Here is a 21146-nt window from a genome sequence, read left to right as displayed (position 1 = left end):
GGGAAAGCATCAGGGATTGAAGTCAAGATTTAGTAGCCAGCCTGTTGGTAAGAATCACACTCCCCTGGCCTCAAGTCACAGCACTTCCTGGGCCAAGTTGTGGCTGCAGTTCCCCCTTACCAAGGACACTTCCATGAGAGAGCATCCCCAACCCTGCTGTGCCCTGCACCCTGCCTGCCTCCCATCTGCCTGGCATTGTTCTGGGGACAGCCTGCTGGCACCAGAATGATTGAAGATATCATCTGGGCCTGAGACCCTGGGGTGGGGTTGGTAGGTTGCTGTGTGCACAGGAAATAAGACTGACCTCAAGGGCAACCTCAGAACTGAGTGGTTTCAAGTGATGCCTCTTAAAAAAGACTCTTCACTCCCTCTTTGGAGCACTCCTACTCCTCCCTTAGTGGTGAGAGTCCAGTTCAGACCAGTCAACATGGGTCACTGAGACCTGTTTCCTCTGCTGGCAGCAGCCACAAAGGGCAGTGCATGAAGGCTTCTCATATGTGTGACACAACTCAGCACTAAGCTGGGCCAAGATCCAACAACTCATTTCACACGAGCCATCAGCCATGCCTGTGACACTGTGAGGTTACCAGGCTGAATACTTCAACAATCTGGACATACCCAAATGCTCCCCAGAGAGACTGGGGAGTCTCCTTCTCTGGAGACTTTCAAGACCCATCTGGATGTGTTCTGGAGCTCCTATTACAAGAAGGATCTGGAGGTGCTGGAAGGTGTCCAGAGAAGGGCCACGAGGATGAGTGCTGGAGCTGCTCTGCTCTGGAGACAGCCTGAGAGAGTTGGGGCTGTGCAGGCTGGAGAGGAGAAGGCTCCCAGGAGATCTTATTGTGACCTTCCAGCATCTTAAGGGGGCCTACAAGAAGACTGGGGAGGGACTTTTTAGGGTGTTAGGCAATGATAGGACTGGGGGGGATGGAACAAAAGTAGAAGTGGGGAGATTGAGATTGGATGTTAGGAAGAAATTCTTCCCCACGAGAGTGGTGAGAGACTGGCAGAGGTTGCCCAGGGAGGTGGTGGAAGCCTCATCCCTGGAGGGTTTTGCAGCCAGGCTGGATGTGGCTGTGAGCAACCTGCTGTGGTGTGAGGTGTCCCTGCCCATGGTAGGGGGGTTGGAACTGGCTGAGCCTTGAGGTCCCTTCCAACCCTAACAATTCCGTCATTCCTGTGCGACCTGTGGTCCTGCTCTGACCAGGGGGTTGGACTCAATGATCTCCAGAGGTCCTTTCCAACCCTTAACATCCTGTGAACTATCTCCTGACATCATCACTGCCATGAGGGTCAGCACCACAGATCATGTTTGGCTTCCAAGGCCCTCATGTGCTTTTCACCAGATCCCCACTGCTCACAAAATAATAATCAAAGAATCACCAAACCTGAAGCTCTCTCCCTTATGACAGCTGAGACTGTTTCTAACCATGGTCAAAAGACACAAAAATGCCTTCCTAGGACAAGTATTATCCACTCTGGCCAAGATGGTCATAACACTGCACTGAGAAGCAGCAATGTGCAAACTGATTCTGTGCAACTTGAACTTCATCTCAACAAGGCTTTGACAGGACTGGAGAAACTCAAGGGCACATCACAGGCTGTCTGCACAGAGGAATTTTTGTTTGTTCCACCACTCTTCAGGAGCCAGAAGATAAATAGCAACTGCAACAGCTCATGGGCAAGGTTGTGGTAATTTGTTTACATTTTCTATCCCTTTTTGCTCAAGATCTGTGGAAAATTTTCAAGGCACAGCCTGAAACTACCACAAAGGTCTTCTTCAAAACCACAGGAGCCTCCCAAGGAAACACAGCCTTGGCTGAAAGAAAGGTTGGCCTGAAATTGTGCCAGGGGAGGGTTAGGTTGGAGGTGAGGAACAATTTCTTTGCCGCAGGAGTGGTCAGGGATTGGAACAGGGAGGAAATGGAGTTCCCCATCCCTGGAGGTGTTCAGGAAACCTGTGGCCATGGCACTTTGGGACAGGGTTTAGTGGCCATGGTGGGGTCGGGTTGATGTTGGACTGGATGATACTGGAGGTATTTTCCATGCCAAACAATTCCATGGTTCTACGATGCTGCTGCACTGGAGTGGTCATGGTGGTGCTGGGTTGCTGGTTGGACTGGATGACCTTGGAGGCCTTTTCCAACCACCCAGTTCTATGACTCTAGATGAGCTGCTACAGACCCACAGCAGGAACCACCAGCCACTCAGAGCCTCAAGGAGGACAGAGCCTGACCCAGGCCAACAGCTCCCAGTTCAGTGAATTTCCAAGAGTATGTATGGGATGGGTTGTCCAGGGAGGTGGTTGAGGCTCCATCCCTGGAGGTGTTTGCAGCCAGGCTGGATGAGGCTCTGGCCAGGCTGATGTAGTGTGAGGTGTCCCTGCCCATGGCAGGGGGGTTGGAACTGGCTGAGCCCTGTGGTCCCTTCCAACCCTGACTGATTCTATGACTCTATGTGATGGGAGGAGGAGGAGGAGAGTCAGGCAGAGGAATAAAAGGCAGGGGCCAGAGGGGAGCGTGTGGGAGAGGGACGCATGCAGAGCCCCGGGGCTCGCTCGCTCCTCACCTTGGAGTTCTTGGCCCCGCTGCGGCCTGACTGCGAGGAGCAGCTGCGCTGGACCCCCTGCTCCGGCGTGGACGGGGACTTGTCCGAGGAGTGGTCGGAGCCCTTCTCCACCATGGCGTCGGGCGGGCAGTCGTGCGGCGGCGGGGAGCGGGAGCGCTTGCGCAGGATGGGCGAGCAGGCAGGCGTGCTGCGGTTGGAGTTACTGGCAGTGCTGTGGAGAGAGCGCACCGCGGGATCAGCGCCGGGCAGGCACACACAGCGCGGCCGGCTGGGGAGGGACCGCCGAAGGTCGTCTCCTCCAACCCCCCCCCTAGTCAGCAGGGACACCTCCAGCTGCATCAGGAGGCCCTGCGGTCTCCCCGGTTGGGGTCTCCACCGCACCCCAGGGCAACCACTTTCAGTGTTTTACTGCTCATGGTGAAGAGCTTCCTCCTAATGCCCAACCTCAGTCACAGAAATCACAGAAACATTCAGGGGGGAAAAGAGCCTCAGGGTCACCAAGCCCAACCCAGAACCCTACTCTACAAGGGTCACCCCTAAACCAGAGCCCCAAGCACCACATCCAAACCACCTTTAAACACATCCAGGGTTGGTGACTCCACCACCATTCCAGTGTCTGATCACTCTTGCCGGGAAAATTTTTTCCTACTGTCCTACTGTCTAAACCTGCCCAGTCATAGCTTGAGGCCATTCCCTCTTGTTCTATCACTAAGCACCAGTGAGAAGAGACCAGCACCAACCTCTCCACAACCTCCTTTCAGGTAGTTGCAGACAGCAACGAGGTCTCCCCTCAGCCTCCCCCTTTCCAACCTAACCATCCCCAGCTCCTTCAGTTGCTCCTCATCAGAGTCATTCTCCAGGCCCTTCCCAGCTTCCTTGCCCTCCTCTGCCCTGGCTCCAGCACCTCCACATCTCTCTTGGATTGAAGTGCCCAAAACTGGACACAACACTCCAGGTGTGGCCTCCCCAGAGCTGAGTCCCAGGGGACAATCCCCTCCCTGCTCCTGCTGGACACAGCATTTCTAACCCCAGCCAGGATGCCTTTGGCTCTCTTGGCCACCTGGGCACACTGCTGGCTCCTATTCAGTTGCTTGTCCATTAGCACCCCCAGGTCCCTTTCTGCCAGCAGCTTTCCAGCCACACTGCCCCAAGGCTGTAGCATTGCTTGGGGTTGCTGTACCCCAAGTGCGGGACCTGGCTCTTGGTCCTGTTGAAGCTCGTCCCATTAACGTTGGCCATGGATCCAATCTATCCAAGTCCCTCTGTAGAGACTCCCTACCCTCATGAATCTATCCTGCTCCAGTTTCAAACCATTGTCCCTTGTCCTGTCACCACAAGCCTTTGTCAAATGCCCCTCCCCAGCTCTCTTGAAGCCCCTTCAGGTACTGGAAGGCTGCTCTAAGGCCTCCCTGGAGCCTTCTCTTCTCCATGCTGAAGAATCCCAACTCTCCCAGCCTGTACTCATAGGAGAGGTGCTCCAGTACCTTCAGCTCCCACAGCATTCCCTGCAGGCTGCTCCCCCAGGTTCCTGAGGGAGTGCACCTAGGGCCACGCTCAGGGCTCCCCTCCCCAGTACAAGCAGGCTGTGGACAGTTATCATCTGCCAGTGACAGAGGACTACCAGGGCCTGCCAGTGCCTTTCTCCATCCACACTTCAGCACCTCTGACCACACAGGGATGCCTGGGAGAATGAACTCCTTCCCTCCTGCCAGCTCTGAGAGTTCCAAATTATGAGCTGAGCTTAGGAAAGCAAAGCTGAATTTGCACTTAAGATGAGGGGGGTGGCAGTGTGCTCTCTGAACAGCCCCACTCTGTCCCTCCTGGAGTTCAGCAAGAGTGGCTGTGCCACCAGGACATGCAGACACATGAACCCACTCGTTAGAGACCACCAGAAAGGATGAGGTGCTGGGAGAGGAGACCTGGGGACAGCCAATGCAGTTGTGACTGCCTGCATCACACCAACCCTTCCCTCGGCAGGGAAAGGCTGGGCAGGAAAAGGGTCTGCTAGAACAGAAAAGCTGTGATGAGTTAAGAAAATGGAAATAAGGGGAAAGGGAAAGGGGAAAGGCGAAGGGGAAGGGGAAGGGAAGAGGGCAAAGGAAGAGGGCAAAGGAAGAGGGGAAGGGAAAGGGGAAGGGGAAGGGGAAGGGGAAGGGGAAGGGGAAGGGGAAGGGGAAGGGGAAGGGGAAGGGGAAGGGGAAGGGGAAGGGGAAGAGGAGGGGAAGAAGAGGAGGAGGGGAAGGGAGAAGAGAGGAGAGGAGAAGGAGAAGGAGAAGGAGAAGGAGAAGGAGAAGGAGAAGGAGAAGGAGAAGGAGAAGGAGAAGGAGAAGGAGAAGGAGAAGGAGAAGGAGAAGGAGAAGGAGGAAGGGAGAAGAAAGAAAAAGGGAGAAAGAAGGAAAAGGGAAAGGGCAAGGGAAAGGGAAGGGCAAGGGCAAGGGAAAGGGCAAGGGCAAGGGAAAGGGCAAGGGAAAGGGAAAGGGCAAGGGCAAGGGCAAGGGCAAGGGCAAGGGCAAGGGCAAGGGCAAGGGCAAGGGAAAGGGCAAGGGAAACGGAAAGGGAAAGGGAAAGGGAAAGGAAAAGGGAAAGGGAAAGGAAAAGGAAAAGGGAAAGGAAAAGGGAAAGGAAAAGGGAAAAAGAAAAAAGAAAAATAAAAGAAAATATAGTAAAAGAAAATACTAAAAAAATGCCCCCTTTCATCAGAAGGAAGAGCAGGACATTGCAGAGAATTAAACATTCAGGAGGAAGGAGCCTCTCACCCCATGCCTTCCAACACCCTAGCACCTAACTCAGAAGCCAGCTGCATTCTCATTTGCACAGGAAGGAAGCCTGGAATTTCCTCACTGCTCCTTCTCTTTTGCTGCCTCCTCTTCCTGCCAGACTCCTCACAGCACCACACACCACATCACATCCACTCTTCCCCACGTAACACATTTCCTCCAGCAGTCAAATTTCTGAGCAGCCCAAATAGCTTTGAGACCTTCTCCAGCTGGCCCTGTTCAGCTCTGCAACCTGCAGGCCAGTGCAACCTGGGCAGATCCAAGGATGACCTTTCTGCCAACTCTGCCATGCTGAGCTCTTAGGGAACCTTCTTATCTCATGAGCACCAGAAAGCAGATGTCCCTGCTCACTGCAGGGGGTTGGACAAGATGACCTTGCAGGGTCCCTTCCAACCTGATGCATTCTCTGATTCTCATACAACAGTTTAGGTTGGAAGGGACCTTAAAGCTCATCCAGCTCCAAGCCCCTGCCATGGGCAGGGACACCTCCCACCAGCACAGCTTGCTCAAGGCCTCATCCAGCCTGGCCTTGAACACCTTCAGGGAGGGGTCAGCCACAACCTCCTGGGCAACCTGTGCCAGTCTCTCCCCACCCTTACTCTGAAGAATTCCTTCCTCATCTCCACTCTCAATCTCCCCTCTCCCAGCTCAAAGCCATTGTTCCTCATCCTGGCACTCCCAGCCCTTGTCCAAAGTCCCTCCCCAGCTCTCCTGGAGCCCCTTCAGGCTGCTCTAAAGTCTCCCTGAAGCCTTCACAGAATCACAGAATGGTCTGGGTTGGAAGGGACCTCTGCAGGTCATCTAGCCCAACCCCCTCTGCAGTCAGCACAGACATCCTCAACTTAATGATCATAGAGGTCTTTTGCAACCTTAATGATTCTAGGATTCAATGATTGCTTTTCTTCTCCAGGCTGAACAGCCCCAACTCTCCCAGCCTGCCTCGAGGAAGTGCTCCAGCCTCTGATCATCTTCATGACCTTCTCTGGACCCACCTGTAGGTCCTCTACAACAGGTGGATAAGGTAATACACTCCTCCTCCAGTAGTTAACAGGTTTGGTTTGGTTTAGTACTGGATGAGCTGGTCTCAGAAATGATCCTCTATTTGCTCCTTGCTTGTGTTAAGCACAACTGATGACATTTCCCCTAAACAGTCTGCAGGAAGCATCCAACAAAATTGCTTCTGCAAACATTTAGCAGCATCAAATTTCACACGCAGCAGCGTGGCACTGGGCAGAAAACCCTAAGAAGGTGTTCTCAACAACATCCAAGTGAAGTGTGGAAGTTCATATAAATTAATGAGCAGGCAGGAGAAGGTGGCTTTGCAAACCTTCTGTGAGCAGGAAGAAAGGTGGATGAAATGAGACTCAGCTCTGCTACCCACTTCACACAGAATTACAGAATGGGAAGGGTTGGAAAGGACCACTGGAGATTATCCATTCCAAGCCCCCTGCCAGAGCAGAGTCACCTAGAGAAGGTCACAGGAACACATCCAGATGGGTCTTGAAAGTCTCCAGAGATGGAGACTCCACCACCTCTCTGGGCAGCCTGCTCCAGGGCTCTGCCACCCTTCCATTCAAGAAGTTCCTCCTCATGCTCAGATGAACTTCTGATGTTCAGTCTGTGCCCATTGCCCCCTGTCCTGTCTCTGGGCACCACTGAACAAAGCCTGGCCCCAGCTTCCCGATCCCCACCCTTGGAGTATTGATCAGCATTGATCAGATCCCCCTCAGGCTGCTCTTCTCCAGGTTAAACAGCCCCAACTCTCTCAGCCTTTCCTCCTCACAGAGCTGCTCCAGGCCCCCAGCATCTCCGTAGCCTCCCCTGGACTCTCTCCAGTAGTTCCCTGTACCTCTGGAACTGGGGAGCCCAGAACTGGACACAATACTTCAGATGTGGCCTCAGCAGGGCAGAGTAGAGAGGTAGGAGAACCTCCCTTGACCTGCTGGCCACACTCTTCATCATGCACCCCAGGATGCCATTGGCCTCCTTGGCCACAACTGAAACTGGTTTATGTGAGAGGTCTCCAGAAGCAGAAGGCAAGACCTGAAGCCCACATGCCTGAGCCACAAACCACTGCAGTCTTTTAGTTTCAACAGACATTCTCATTTCTTCTGCTACAGCTCTACCCAAACCTGTGTTCCTCTACCACACCTCCCCCCTTCTCATTCTCAATTCATGGTGAGCTCACACTCAGGAGTTTCACTTTGAGGGTTGGTTTCAAGCAGCTCCCTAAAGACCAAGTAAAATTCAGTCAAGGTTGTGCTTGCTTTCAGGTCACAGTTATGAAGCAGCACCCCAGGTTTTACTGCTTCTGAAGTGGAAGCCCAAAAGCAGCAGCTCCAAACCAGGGTGCAGGTGCACCCTGTGCAAGTGAAACTCAGCTAGAACCTGCTGCAAAGCTCTGTGCCTTTTTTTTTTTTCCACACAATTTGTAATGAAAATGAGACAAATTCTGCCTTTTGAGGGCTGCGAGAAATAGTTGGATAGCAGGTGCAAGCCACTCACACAGGCATGGACTCACAGAACTGTTTGAGTTGGAAAAGACCTCCAATATCATCCATTCCAACCATCAACCCAACCCCACCATGGCCACCAAACCATGTACCAAAGTGCCATGGCCACAGGTTTCTTTGAACACCTCCAGGGATGGGGACTCCACCACCTCCCTGGGCAGCCTGTGCCAATCCCTGACCACACTTGCAGCAAAGAAATTGTTCCTCATCTCCAACCTAACCCTCCCTTGGTGCAATTTCAGGCCATTTCCTCTCCTGTCACCTGAGACTAGGGAGAAGAGCCCAACCCCCACCTCACTTCAACCTCCTTGCAGGGAGCTGTAGAGAACAATGAGGTCTCCTCTAAGCCTCCTCTTCTCCAGGTCCCCCCCAGCTGCTCCTCCCCAGCCCTGTTCTCCAGACCCTTCCCCAGCTTGGTTGCCCTTCTCTGGACCCTCCCCAACACATCCACATCCACAGCTCTATGGAGTCTATGAAATCAACCCAGGGGACAGCATCTGTGGTGCTCTATGGAGAGAAGAGAGGCAAGCAGGACTCAGGGGAGGTGACCTCCACCTCACACTGCCTGCTGCCTGGGCACTGGTGTGCACCCAGGGAAGAACATGAAGGCTTTCTTAATGCAGCCTTTCACCTCCAACAACAGCAAGGATGGGCACAAGCCCCACAAGCCTGCAGCTCCTGCTCCTGCTTCTGCTCACCTCCCCCTGCCCTGAGCCCCTCATAGCTCTGGCTGCTGCTGCTGCTGCTCAGGCCCTGCAGTTTGAATCCAGCCCAAGGCAGGGCCATGACGAACGCTTGCCGCAGCTGCCATGGCAACCCAGGCCTGCAATTCAACCAGGAATCAGCGCCTGAAATGCCAAAATGGCTTGACCCACTTTGACAAAACAACAATAGTCATAAATAATGCTTCACAGCCTTAATTGACTGCAGGGCACTCAGGGCCCTGCACAGGCCTGCAGCGGAGCCTTTAGCACACGCAGCAGATCCAAGGCACGGCTGGAACACGAACAAGCTCCCCCCCCCGCCAAAGCAGCAGCCCCTGGCTGCAAGGTGCAATGCAATGCCTGCATGCAAAGCACAGAAGGCAGAGCATTGTCTTCTGCCTTCATCTCCATGCTCACTTGCAGCCCAGCATGGGCACTCACAGCCCAGAGGGCCAACTGTGCTCTGGGCTGCACCCAAAGCAGCACGGCCAGCAGGTCCAGGAAAGGGATTCTGCTCCTCTGTTCTGCTCTGCTCTGGTGAGACCTCACCTGCAGTGCTGGGTTCAGATCTGCAGTCCTAAACACAGGAAGGACATGGACCTGCTGGAGCAGGTCCCCAAGGTGGGCCACAAAGATGGTCAGAGGGCTGCAGCACCTCTCCTATGACATGAGGAGAACTTCTTTACAGTGAGGGTGATGGAGCACTTGAACAGGCTCCCCAGGGGGGTTGTGGAGTCTCCTTCTCTGGAGACTTTCAAAACCCCCCTGGATGCATTCCTGGGTGGACTACCCTAAGTGATCCTGCTCTGGCAGGGGGGTTGGACCTGATGATCTCTTGAGGTCCCTTCCAACCTTTGATATACTGTGAGACTGTGACAGAGGCTGAGAGTTGGGGTTGTTCAGCCTGGAGAAGAGAAGGCTCTGACATTATCACTCTGACAGGCCTGACACTGACCCTGTAGCAGTTCTCATGACCCAGTACCCAGCAGCCACCCTCCAGACACAACAGCTCGCCTAGGGCAGACCTTATTGCCATGGACCAGGACATAAAAGGTGGTTACCAAAAAGCTGGAGGCTCCCTTTTTACAGGGAGTCACATGGAGAAGACAAGGGCTGATGGGGAGAAGTTGACGCTGGGGAGATTCCCACTGTACTCCAGAAGCCGATTTTTCCCCATGAGCACTGTCAGACATTGGAATCTTCTCCCAGGGGCAGCACTGGATTTCCCTACATTGGACAGTTTGAAGCCTGAGCTTGCCAGGGTGCTGGGCCAACTCATTGCAACTCGACTGACACCTAGAAAGGTTGCAGAAGATGATCCTTGGGGTCCTGTGATGGTTTGAAACTGTCTTTTTAATTTTTCTTTGGCATGCTGAGACTGTGTGAAGCAGACAATGTTCCCTACCTTTGCTGGGATCATCAACTTCTCAGATGGCAGAAGCAGATCAATGAAGCCTTTCCTGCAGTGTATCCCTGAGCTCCTTGGACTTCCTCAAGAAAGTCCTGATCTGGAATGCTAACAGGCATCCTCTAAGTCTGCTACAGTTCATAGATCCATAGAGTGGCTTGGGTTAGAAAGGACCTTAAAGCTCATCCAGCTCCAACCCCCTGCCATGAGCAGGGACACCTCCCACCAGCCCAGGTTGCTCAAGGCCTCATCCAGCCTGGCCTTGAACACCTCCAAGGATGAGACCTCCCTGGCCAACCTCTTCAGGTACCTCAGCAGACTCAAACTGTCAAAGATTAATTCTTCACTACACTGCTCCAGATACTCAAAGAGCAAATCTGCACACACCTCCCTGCAGCCCACAGCAGCTACCTGATGGCAATGTCTCCAAGGCTCACAACTGAGGTCACCAAGCATCTGCTAACATTTGCAATTGCTGGGCTTCCTGCAGGGCAGTGCTAAGCACTGAACTGCTGGAGAAGAGTCCAGAGGCCACAAAGCTGATCAGAGAGCTGGAACACCTCTGCTGTGTGGACAGGCTAAGAGAGTTGGGGCTGTTCAGCATGGAGAAGAGAAGGCTCCAGGGAGACCTTATAGAAAACTTCTAGCTCCTGAAAGGGGCTCCAGGAGAGCTGGGGAGGGACTTCGGACAAGAGCAGGGAGTGACAGGATGAGAGGCAATGCTTTGAGCTGGAAGAGAGGAGATTGAGACTGGAGATGAGGAAGAAATTCTTGAGAGTGAGGGTGGGGAGAGACTGGCACAGGTTGCCCAGGGAGGCTGTGGCTGTCCCCTCCCTGGAGGTGTTCAAGGCTGGATGAGGCCTTGAGCAAGCTGTGCTGGTGGGAGCTGTCCCTGCCCATGGCAGGGTGGTTGGAACTGGATGAGCTTTAAAGTCCCTTCCAACCTAAACCATTCTATGAGAATCACAGAATGCATTGGGTTGGAAAGGACTCTGGAAGGTCATCTTGTCCAACCCCCTGCAGTGAGCAGGGACATCTGCTTTCTGGTGCTCGTGAGATAAGAAGGTTCCCTAACAGCTCAGCATGGTCCCTTCCAACCCAAACCATTCCAGGAATCTATGAATTCTGTCCCCAAGCCAGCAAAGACCTTCAGCCCACATTAACTCTGTGTGCCTGCAGTCTGTGCACAGTCCAGCCTGTGCTTACAGGCTCTCCTAAAGAAGACTGAAGGAGATCCTCAAAGATAAGACAGAGCTCTACTGACAAAGCCCTGAAAAGAGCAGAAAAAGCTCTGAGGTCAAGAAGGCATCTCAGGGCTGGCTGCAGCACAAAAAGAGTTAATTCTGCCCAGAACCAGCTTGTGGCAGGGTTAATTGGACGCCCACAAAGATATTTTTCTGTGATACAGTCTGACATCAGTGGAAAAAGATGAGATTCAGAAGCTCATTATGCAGTCAACCAAACAGCAAAGCAGATGGCAACAACTTTTGAACATCACCAACCTACACACCCCCTCCAAACTGATAATCCAAGAAGGAAAAACCTCCAGAGATCCTCAAGCAGTTCCCTGCTCCCCAAGCAACAGCAAAACTGCATCTCCCAGGAAGAAAATAAGACAAAAAAAGCAAGTATTAAGTGAAGAAGCAGTGGCACTTGTGGGGCTGTAGAGAGACTGAGCAACTTCATCACTGTTCTTGGAGGAGAACACCAGGAACAGAACACTCCCTGCATGCTTTGTAAATGAATGGCTTTTAACAGGGAAGTCACAGAATCTCAGAAAGCATCTGGCTGGGAGGAATCCTTTGAACGTCATCTTGTTCAACCTCTCTGCAGGGAGCAGGGACATAGAATCCTAGAATGGGTTGGGTTGGAAGGGACCTCAAAGCTCATCCGGTTCCAACCCCCTGCCATGGACAGGGACACCTCCCACCAGCCCACCTCATCCAGCCTGGCCTTGAACACCTCCAGGGAGGGGTCAGCCACAACCTGTTCCAGTGTCTCCTCACCCTCACTCTAAACAATTTCTTCCTCATCTCCCTTCCTCAAGCTTCAATCCATTGCCCCTTGTCCTAGCACTACAAGCCCTTGTAAAAAGTCCCTCCCCAGCTTTCTCATAGCCCCCTTTAGGAACTGGAAGACTTCTCTGAAGTCTCCTTGGAGCCTTCTCTTCTCCAACTAGATCAGGTTGCTCAGGGCCACATCAAGTCTGATTCTGAATGTCTCCAGGGATGGGGCCTCAACCACATCTCTGGGCAACCTGTTCCAGTGTTCCACCACTCTCATTGTAAAGAACTTCCTCCTTCCAACCTAAATCTCTCCTGTTCCAGTTTCAAACCATTGTCCCTTGTCCTGTTGGGACAGGCCTTTCTAAACAGTCCCTCCCCAGCCTTCCTGTAGGTCTCCTTCAGCTACTGAAATGCTGCTCTGAGGTCTCCCTGGAGCCTTCTCTTCTCCAGGCTGAACAGCCCCAGCCTGTCCTCGTAGCACAGGTGCTCAAGTCCCTCCCTGTCAAAGACTCACTCTGATGATTTTGATGCTTCACAGAATGCTGCCCCCTCCCTCCTCCCCCCCCCCCAAAGACATTCAATAACCTGCTTCCATATTCATGAGAGGAAATTAATGCAATTACTGTGCTTGAGGGGATTAGCAAATCACTGCAAGCCCTGGGAAGGAATTTGCCTCCTGCCCACAAGCAGCCCTGCGAGGTTGGTCCAATGCATTATTAACAATGCCATTGTCTTCTGTGAATCATCTGATCCTGGTTACCACTGGAGACAGACTATCAACTCTGATGGACAATCAGGCTGAGATCTTACAGAAACTCCTACTGTGCTGTGTTTGGAACAATCACTCCACTGCTCCCTTTCCCACTTGCAAAAATCTCAAGGGGAAAGAAAAAAAAGAGTTGGAATATGTTTTGAAACCAGAACAAGACAGATCTGCATACAACTGTGCAAAAGCAGAACAGTCAGATTTGAGAGAGAGAGAGGACCCTAATTCTGCAGGGAACCAACATGATGTCATCAATCCTACACTGAAGCCCTCCATCACTCCCCAATTAATCATTCCACTTGCACTGAAGGAAGGCAGGCCACATGGAACAAAGATACAACCAGACCTGGCAAGCAATAAAGGGGCAATCATGCAAAATAAGGATTTCACATCCCCCTGAAGCTGACAGCATGGCTGCTTCAGACACAGGCATGTCCCATGGTCACCTGCAGAGCACTCAGGCTATAGCTGGACCTCCAAAGGAGGTGAAAAGGAGCAACTGTCCTCTGAGGACAGGCTGAGAGAGTTGGGGTTTGTTCAGCCTGGAGAAGAGAAGGTTTCAAGGAGACCTTACAGCTGCATTTCAATATCTACAGGAAGGCTGGGGAAGAACTGATTAGAAGGGCCTGTGGGGAGAGGACTAGGGGCAATGGTTTGGAACTGGAGCAGGGCAGATTTAGGTTGGACGTCAGGAGGAAGTTCTGCACAATGAGGGTGGGGAAATACTGGAAGAAGTTGCCCAGGGATGTGGTTGAGGCCCTATCCCTGGAGAGATTCAAGATCAGACTTGATGTGGCCCTGGGTAGCCTGCTCTGGTTGGAGATGTCCCTGCTGAGTGCAGGGGGGTTGGACAAGATGATTTTTGGGGGTCCCTTCCAACCTGGTGCACTGTGAAAAGATTTGGGCTTTGGTTCCTCTCCTCACCACAGCAGTGGAGAGAAGAACAGGGAGGAATTAACAGCAGTATCTGCTGCTGCCTTCAAAATCTCAGAGCCTGGGACTTGGGAGCTTGCAAGTTGTGCTCTAAAATACAAATTTAATAATGAAAGACATGGTAAAGCTATCTCTGATGTGAAGAAAAACATGAAAACTTGGCAGCTCAAAAAAAACAAGAAATTAAATTAAACTTGAGTGAGCATCTTGGGTTTAAATCTCTGTTTCCAAGCTGAGATCAAAACCTTTCAGTGGATCAGAGGTGCAGTGCTGCTCTCACACATCAATCCATGCACATTGCTTCAAGGGAGAGCGAGACAAATGCACTAAACAGCTACTGGGGAGGATCCATGTGTGAGCCAGCTCCTGGGTTACCTCATTCCTGATGTCTGCCTGATAGATGTTCAGGAAGGCTGTGAGCACCCCTGAGTTTTATTCCCAGCACAGGTAATGCCCCCTCGAGCACATCCTGGTCTTGTGGCAGGGGTTTTATAAAGCACAGATTAAATGGAGCTGCTAATGAAGCCTCACACCACATCCCCTCAGCAACAAGGTGGGGGTGGACAGGGATATTGTACATCTCAGGAGCAGAAGACAAAGCTGGAGCTTTGCATCTTCCCACTCACTCCTGCTGCTCAGCAGCAGCTCTCCTGAGTTAATGGGAGCTGCTGTGAGCTTCAAAGCTGGGATCAAATTGATTTCTTTGGCTCATCCCTTGATGTTTCAGCCACTCTGAAAACAACAATGCAACAACTTCACACCCCTGGCATCCTCCAGCCAATCTCTCCCCTTTGCTCTAACGATGCAGCAGCACCGTCCAGCTGGAAGGTAAAAACAGAGAGGGTCAAGGGCTGCAGCTGATCCTGGGAAGGGTCAGACAGCCTCAGTGCAAGAGCCACGGAGAGTCCTTTGTCCTGAGGGCCTGCTTCAGGCTTGGTCTCCCCACGTGGCATATTCTTGCTTGCTTTATCCAGCTTTCTGGTTTTCCCATGGGCACTTGGGAGCTTCCCCTTGGCAATATGTTGGGCATCCAAAGTTATTGCACTGATGGAAGATATCTGAGATTAGGCTTGAAGTTTCCTTCCAGCTTACTAAACCAACATCCCAAACTCCAGCCTCAATCTAACAGCTTCCAAAGGAGTTCTCCTGCAGATCCATGTGTGGCTTAAAGAAGCAAGGAAACAAGAATACATCCTCTCAACTGAACCAATAATTGAGCCAAAAACACAAACTCCATCCTAAACCTATCAGCTTCCAAAGGAGTTCTCCTGCAGATCCATGTGTGGCTTAACGAAGCAAGGAAACAGGAATATATCCTCTCTACTGAACCAAAAGCACAAGCTCCAGCCTAAAGCTATCAGCTTCCAAAGGAGTTCTCCTGCAGATCCATGTGTGTCTTAATGAAGCAAGGAAGCAGGAAAATAGCCTCTCTACTGAACCAGGGATTCCCATGAAGGGCAGGACAATGCCAGCCACCAGCAATCGAAGAAAAAAGCAATTTTTGAATGAATTGAATGAGGCTTCATCAGCTTCTCAGTGCCTGTAAACACACAAGGAGTGCAACGAGTCCTCATTTCCTAGTGCTCTCCCCTGCCAAAAAAAAAAAAAAAGATGGGGTGGAAAGGCAAAAAAAAAAAAAAAAAAAAAAAAAAGGGAGCGGGGGGCAAGGCACAACAAAAAAGGGCAAAAAAGCCACCTGCATAGATACTGGAGCACTGGAGGACAGCCTGAAAAAAGCAACACAAAACAAATTCCGTCCCTCCCCATCACTGCAAACATACAAACAGAGAGAGGAATGCAAAGCAGGACCGAGGCAGCAGTGTGCATGCTCGGAGCGCTTTGGGGAGCACATGGGCAGCCCACCAGAGCCCCCACTCCTGCCGCAGCTCCCCTGGCGTATCCCCACTTCAGCCCAGCCCAGCCCCCTCCTGCCTCTCTCCCTGTACCCAGACGTTCCGAGGGGAACAACTGCCCCTTGGGGGGTGGGGGATGGGGGATGGGGGGACAGCAGGCGGAAAGGGCAGAGGAGGAGGGGTGAGGGGAATGAAAGCTTGGGGGGCGGGGGGGGGGGGGGAAGAAAAAAAAAGACCAACACAACAATAACACAATTGGATTTGCTCGTGGGTTGCTGGGAACAATCGAAAAGGCTGCTCCAGCAATTCCGCTGCGGGAGAGGTGGAGAGAGCGCAAGCATGGGGGAGGACAAGGGGGGAAAGAGAGGAAGCAGCCTGCGGAAGGGGAAAGAAAAAGAAATGAAGCATCTCTGCAACGTGATACGGTTCAGCACCGGCCTCGGGCCAGCTAGGGAAAGCTCGGGCTCGATGATCTCGGAGGTCTCCTCCGAGCAGAAGGAGTCTATGATGTCACGCTGCCTGCTTTCCAGTCCCCCAAACAGAAAGGAGCAGCAGCAACCAACATGGACTCCAGATTTAATCTGCTTTCAGCGGAGGGCTCTCGGCTGGGCTCTCGGCTCGGCAAACCTGTGCCCGGCGCGGCAAGCACGGCCCCGGGGGCCCCGCACACGGGCACCGGGCGTGGGCACGGCCACGGGCGGGCTGCGGGGAGCAGGCGGGCAGAGGAGGGGAGCGGGAGAGGCATGGGCAGAAGGAAGAGGAGAGTGCACTAACCTGGTAGCCATTAGGGACCGGAGTGCAGCGCGGCGGCTGGCAAGTCATTCATTCATGCACTGGTGTGTGGTGGGGGGAGAGCGAGGGTGGGCAGCGGCGAGCTGGGAGGGTACTCACCTCCTGCACCATCGCAGAGCCCTTCCCGGAGGGAAGAGGGAGCAGGGAGCGCCTGGGCTTCCTCAGGGACACCCAGAGCCCCTTCTCTCCGCTCCCCTGCGCGCTGCTGGGGCTGCTGCCATGGCTCAGCCTCTCGCCTCCCCCCAGCCCCACGCCTTGCGGCCGCGCCGCCGCCGTGGGTGCGCTGCGCCCCTGCACGCCCAGCCCTGCACACGCAGCCACACTCAGCCCTGCACCCCCAGCCCTGCACACGCAGCCACACTCAGCCCTGCACCCCCAGCCCTGCACCCCCAGCCCTGCACACGCAGCCACACTCAGCCCTGCACCCCCAGCCCTGCACCCGCAGCTACACTCAGCCCTGCACCCCCAGCCCTGCACCCCCAGCCCTGCATACGCAGCCACACTCAGCCCTACGCTCCCAGCTCTGCACACGCAGCACACACGCAGCACACACTCCTATTAACGACGCTTTACATAATGCAACCCCCTCTGTGCCTCCGGCAGCTGCCGGGGGAGGGGGAGCTCCTGCTCCTATCCCAGCTGCTGCTTGTCCATGGGGGTCAGAAAGTTTGGCAGAGCAGACAGATTGTGAGGGGTGGGAGATGCACCACATCCACCCATCCATTCATCCATCAACCTATCCACCCATTCAGCCACCCACCCACCCATCCATCCATCCATCCATCCATCCATCCATCCATCCATCCATCCTCCCACAAGAGAATGATCACAGAGCTGAGTTTGCTCAGCCTTGAGAAGAGAAGGCTTAGAGGGGCCTTATCACCATGGACCAGGACATCAGTGGTGGCTCCTGGGAGGATGGAGACTCCATTTGTACAAAGACAAGGGATGATGGGGGACAAGTTACTGCTGGAGAGGTTATAGAATCACAGAATTGTCAGGGTTGGAAGGGACCTCAAGGCTCAGCCAGTGCCAACCCCCCTGCCATGGGCAGGGACACCTCACACCACAGCAGGTTGCTCACAGCCACATCCAGCCTGGCTGCAAAAACCTCCAGGGATGAGGCTTCCACCACCTCCCTGGGCAACCTGTGCCAGTCTCTCACCACCCTCCTGGGGAAGAATTTCTTCCTAACATCCAATCTGAATCTACTAATTTCTATTTTTTCCTTCCCCCCCAGTCCTATCACTCCCTGACACCCTCAAAAGTCCCTCCCCAGCTTTCTTGGAGCCCCCTTCAGATCCTGGAAGGCCACAAGAAGGTCTCCTGGGAGCCTTTTCCTCTCCAGCCTGCACAACCCCAACTCTCTCAGGCTGTCTCCAGAGCAGAGCAGCTCCAGCCCTCTGCTCATCCTCATGGCCCTTCTCTGGACACCTTCCAGCCCCTCCAGAGCCTTCCTGGAACAGAGGCTCCAGAACTGGACACAGAGCTCCAGGTGTGGTCTCAGCAGAGTGGAGCAGAGGGGCAGAATCCCCTCCCTGGCCCTGCTGGCCACACTTCTCTTGCTGCAGCCCAGGCTCTGCTTGGCTCTCTGGGCTGCAAGTGCTCACTGCTGGCTCCTGCTGAGCTTCTCCTCCCCCAGCACCCCCAAGTGCCTCTGCTCAGGGCTGCTCTCCAGCCAGTCCCTGCCCAGCCTGCATTTGTGCTTGGGATTGCCTTGACCCAACTGCAGGACTTTTCACTTGGTCTTGTTGAACCTCCTGAGCCCAGCTCTGCAGCCTATCCAGGTCCCTCTGGATGGATCCCTTCCCTCCAGTCTGCTTCCCATTGGACTGCAGAAGAAGGTTTTCCCAAGTGGAGCAATGGGTTCCCCTACTTTGGACAATTTGAAGACTCAGCTTGACTCCACTATCACCTAGAAAGGTTGGACCAGATGATCCTTAAGGTCCCTTCCTACCTCGCATTCTGGGATTCTAAGACCACTGATACACATGGGAGAAAGTTTGGAAACCAGTGAGTGTGTCAGTACTGGAACAGCCAAGGAAATTAAACCCTAATTAACTGGTAAAGTGGATTATCTAAACTGAATTAAAGACTCTGAGGACACACTCACTCATAATGGAGTGGACCTCCACTCGAATTCAGCTTACCTCACCTAGGAAGCTAATTTGTTTTCATTCTGCATGCCCATCCATGTGGAAGCAGCCCTGGGGTTCTTAAAGCTCAGTTTACAACTCTCTGGCTGCCTTAGGACCTGGTGGCTGCTTGAGAGACAAAGACACCACTGTACCCCTGCTCATGGACATCTTTCTGCCAGCTGGTCAAGGGAGGTTCTCCTCTCCTTCTACTCTGCCCTGGTGAGAACACCTCCAGAGTACTGTGTCCAGTTCTGAGCTCCTCAGTTCAAGAGGGACAGGGAACTGCTGGACAGAGTCCAACAGAGGCTATGAGGATGCTGAAGGGAGTGGGAGGAAGAAGGGCTGAGAGCCCTGGGGCTGCTTAGCCTGGAGAAGACAAGACTGAGAGAAGATCTTAACACTGGCTATAAATATCTGAATGGTGGGGGGCAAGAAGGGGCCAGGCTCTTTTCAGTGGTCTCCTGTGATAGGACAAGGGGCAGTGGACACAAACTGGAACTCAGAAAGTTCCACCTCAACATGAAGAGAAGCTTCTTAGCTTTGAGGGTGCTGGAGGCCTGGAGCAGGCTGCCCAGAGAGGTTGTGGAGTCTCCTTCTCTGGAGACATTCAAGAGCCATCTGGATGTGTTCCTGTGTGACCTGCTCTGGCAGGGGGGTTGGACTTGACAATCTCCAGAGGTCACTTCCAACCTTACCTATTCTGTGACTCTACGATTCTAAGATTCTATGAGTAAGGAGAAAGGTTTCAGCCCCTCTCACAGGACAATACAAATTGCAAAGGATGTAATAAAAAACAAAAAAAATCAAGCAGGTTGCACTTTTATGGAATCATAGAATCCTAGAATCAGTCAGAGTTGGAAGGGACCTCAAGGCTCAGCCAGTCCCAAACCCCTGCCATGGGCAGGGACACCTCACACCAGATCAGGCTGGCCAGAGCCTCATCCAGCCTGGCTGCAAACACCTCCAGGGATGGAGCCTCAACCACCTCCCTGGACAACCCATTCCAGGCTCTCACCACTCTCATGGTGAAGAACTTCTTCCTCACATCCAGCTTGAATCTCCCCACTTCCATCTTTATTCCATTCTCCCCAGTCCTGTCACTACCTGGTAGCCTACAAAGTCCCTCCCCAGCTTTCTTGGAGCCCCCTTCAGATCCTGCAAGGCCACAAGAAGGTCACCTCAGAGCCTTCTTTTCTCCAGACTGAACAGCCCCAGCTCTTTCAGTCTGTCCTCATAGGAGAGGTGCTCCAGCCCTCTGATCATCCTGGTGGCCCTTCTCTGGACACCTTCCAGCATGTCCACTTTCCCTTGCAAACCTTGTCTGTGCAAAGAAACGGTGTAGAAATGATCTAGAACAGCTTCCTGTACAACAGCCTTGATGGAAGCACAAGTGTCCACATCTGGAAGTACTCTGGGTTATTTTAGGGCTTTAAATCATAGATTCATATAATGGTTTGGGTTAGAAGGGAACTTAGAGATCATACAGTTCCAACCACCTGCCATGGACACCTCCCACCAGCCCAGGTTGCTCAAGTCCTCATCCAGCCTGGCCTTGAACACCTCCAGGCTTGGAGTTCCTGTTCCAGTGCTTCCACACCTTCACTCTAAAGAATTTCTTCATAATGGCTGAGGACATTGACACCTTTTCTTTGTGAGCCAGCAGTGTGCTCAGGTGGCCAAGAAGGCCATCAGCATCCTTGCCTGGATCAGCAACAGGGTGGCCAGCAGGTGCAGGGAGGTGATTGTCCTCCTGTACTGGGCTACAACTTGAATCCTGGGTTCAGTTTTGGACTCCTCACTCCAAGAAGGACATTGAGAGGCTGGAGCAGGTCCAGAGAAGGACAACAAAGCTGGGGAAGGGTCTGGAGAAGAGGGCTGGGGAGGAGCAGCTGAGGGAGCTGGGGGTGTTCAGCCTGGAGGAGGCTGAGGGAGACCTCATTGCTCTCTGCAGCTCCCTGAGAGGAGGCTGCGGTGAGCTGGAGGTTGAGCTCTTTGCACATGCAACAAGTGACAGCACAAGAGGAAACAGCCTCAAGTTGTGCCAGGGGAGGTTCAGGTTGGATATTAAGGAAAATTTCTTCCCATCAAGGGTTTTCAGGCCCTGGAACAGGCTGCCCAAGGAGCTAGTGCAGTCCCCATCCTTGAAGGTGTTTAGAAGCCACATGGAAGTGGTGCTGAGGGACATGGTTCAGTGGCAGTGGCTTAGCAGGGTTGTGAGCTCTGGCTGATCTGTTGGACTTGATGATCTCAAAGCTCTCTTCCAACCTCAGCAGCTCTGTGACTCTATGAAATGGTTACAAATTTTGTCTCCTGGTGAATTTAGAAAGGCATTGAAAGAAAATGGCACATAACTGTTACAGACCTCCCTGTGGCCTGTGCCCAGTGCCACTGCACCTCCATGTCCAAGGCTGGGCTGCTTCCTCCTGAAAGGCTACCTCTAGCCCTGTACACAATGCAGGTCAAACTGCACAGGGCTCAGGTAAAAGCTGAAGCCAGGCAAATGCTGACTAGACAAGAGAGATGCATTTGTAGAAGCAAACAAACCTAACCACTGTAAGTAATTGGAGGCCAGATTGTCCCTCTGTGGCAAACAACATTCTGCAAGGGTTTGTCTCTTCCTAGCTGCTGTTCTGCAGCTCAAACCAGAATCAACTCAGGCAGGGCTAAAAATGGTTTGAGTTGGAAAGG

The 21146-nt window shown here is 53.0% G+C and overlaps 1 protein-coding gene across 6 annotated transcripts in view; it reads right to left on the bottom strand.

Annotated features, from left to right (window-relative positions):
• GRAMD1B (GRAM domain containing 1B) overlaps positions 1-21146 on the bottom strand; it is a 162583-nt gene that overhangs the window by 46711 nt on the left and 94726 nt on the right. For 4 of the 6 annotated variants that reach the window (XM_054395510.1, XM_054395513.1, XM_054395511.1 and 1 more), the window contains one exon: positions 2569-2779. In XM_054395510.1, coding sequence (XP_054251485.1) covers positions 2569-2779 — 211 coding nt within the window. Of the gene's footprint in view, positions 1-2568; positions 2780-21146 lie in introns of those variants that run through there. The other 2 variants (XM_054395516.1, XM_054395514.1) reach the window with 1 other exon arrangement.

The sequence above is a fragment of the Indicator indicator genome, chromosome 34, assembly GCF_027791375.1.
Source record: "Indicator indicator isolate 239-I01 chromosome 34, UM_Iind_1.1, whole genome shotgun sequence".
Classification (NCBI taxonomy): domain Eukaryota; kingdom Metazoa; phylum Chordata; class Aves; order Piciformes; family Indicatoridae; genus Indicator; species Indicator indicator.
The sequence above is the reverse complement of the archived record's forward strand: the minus strand, read 5'-3'. Positions and strand labels throughout refer to the sequence as shown.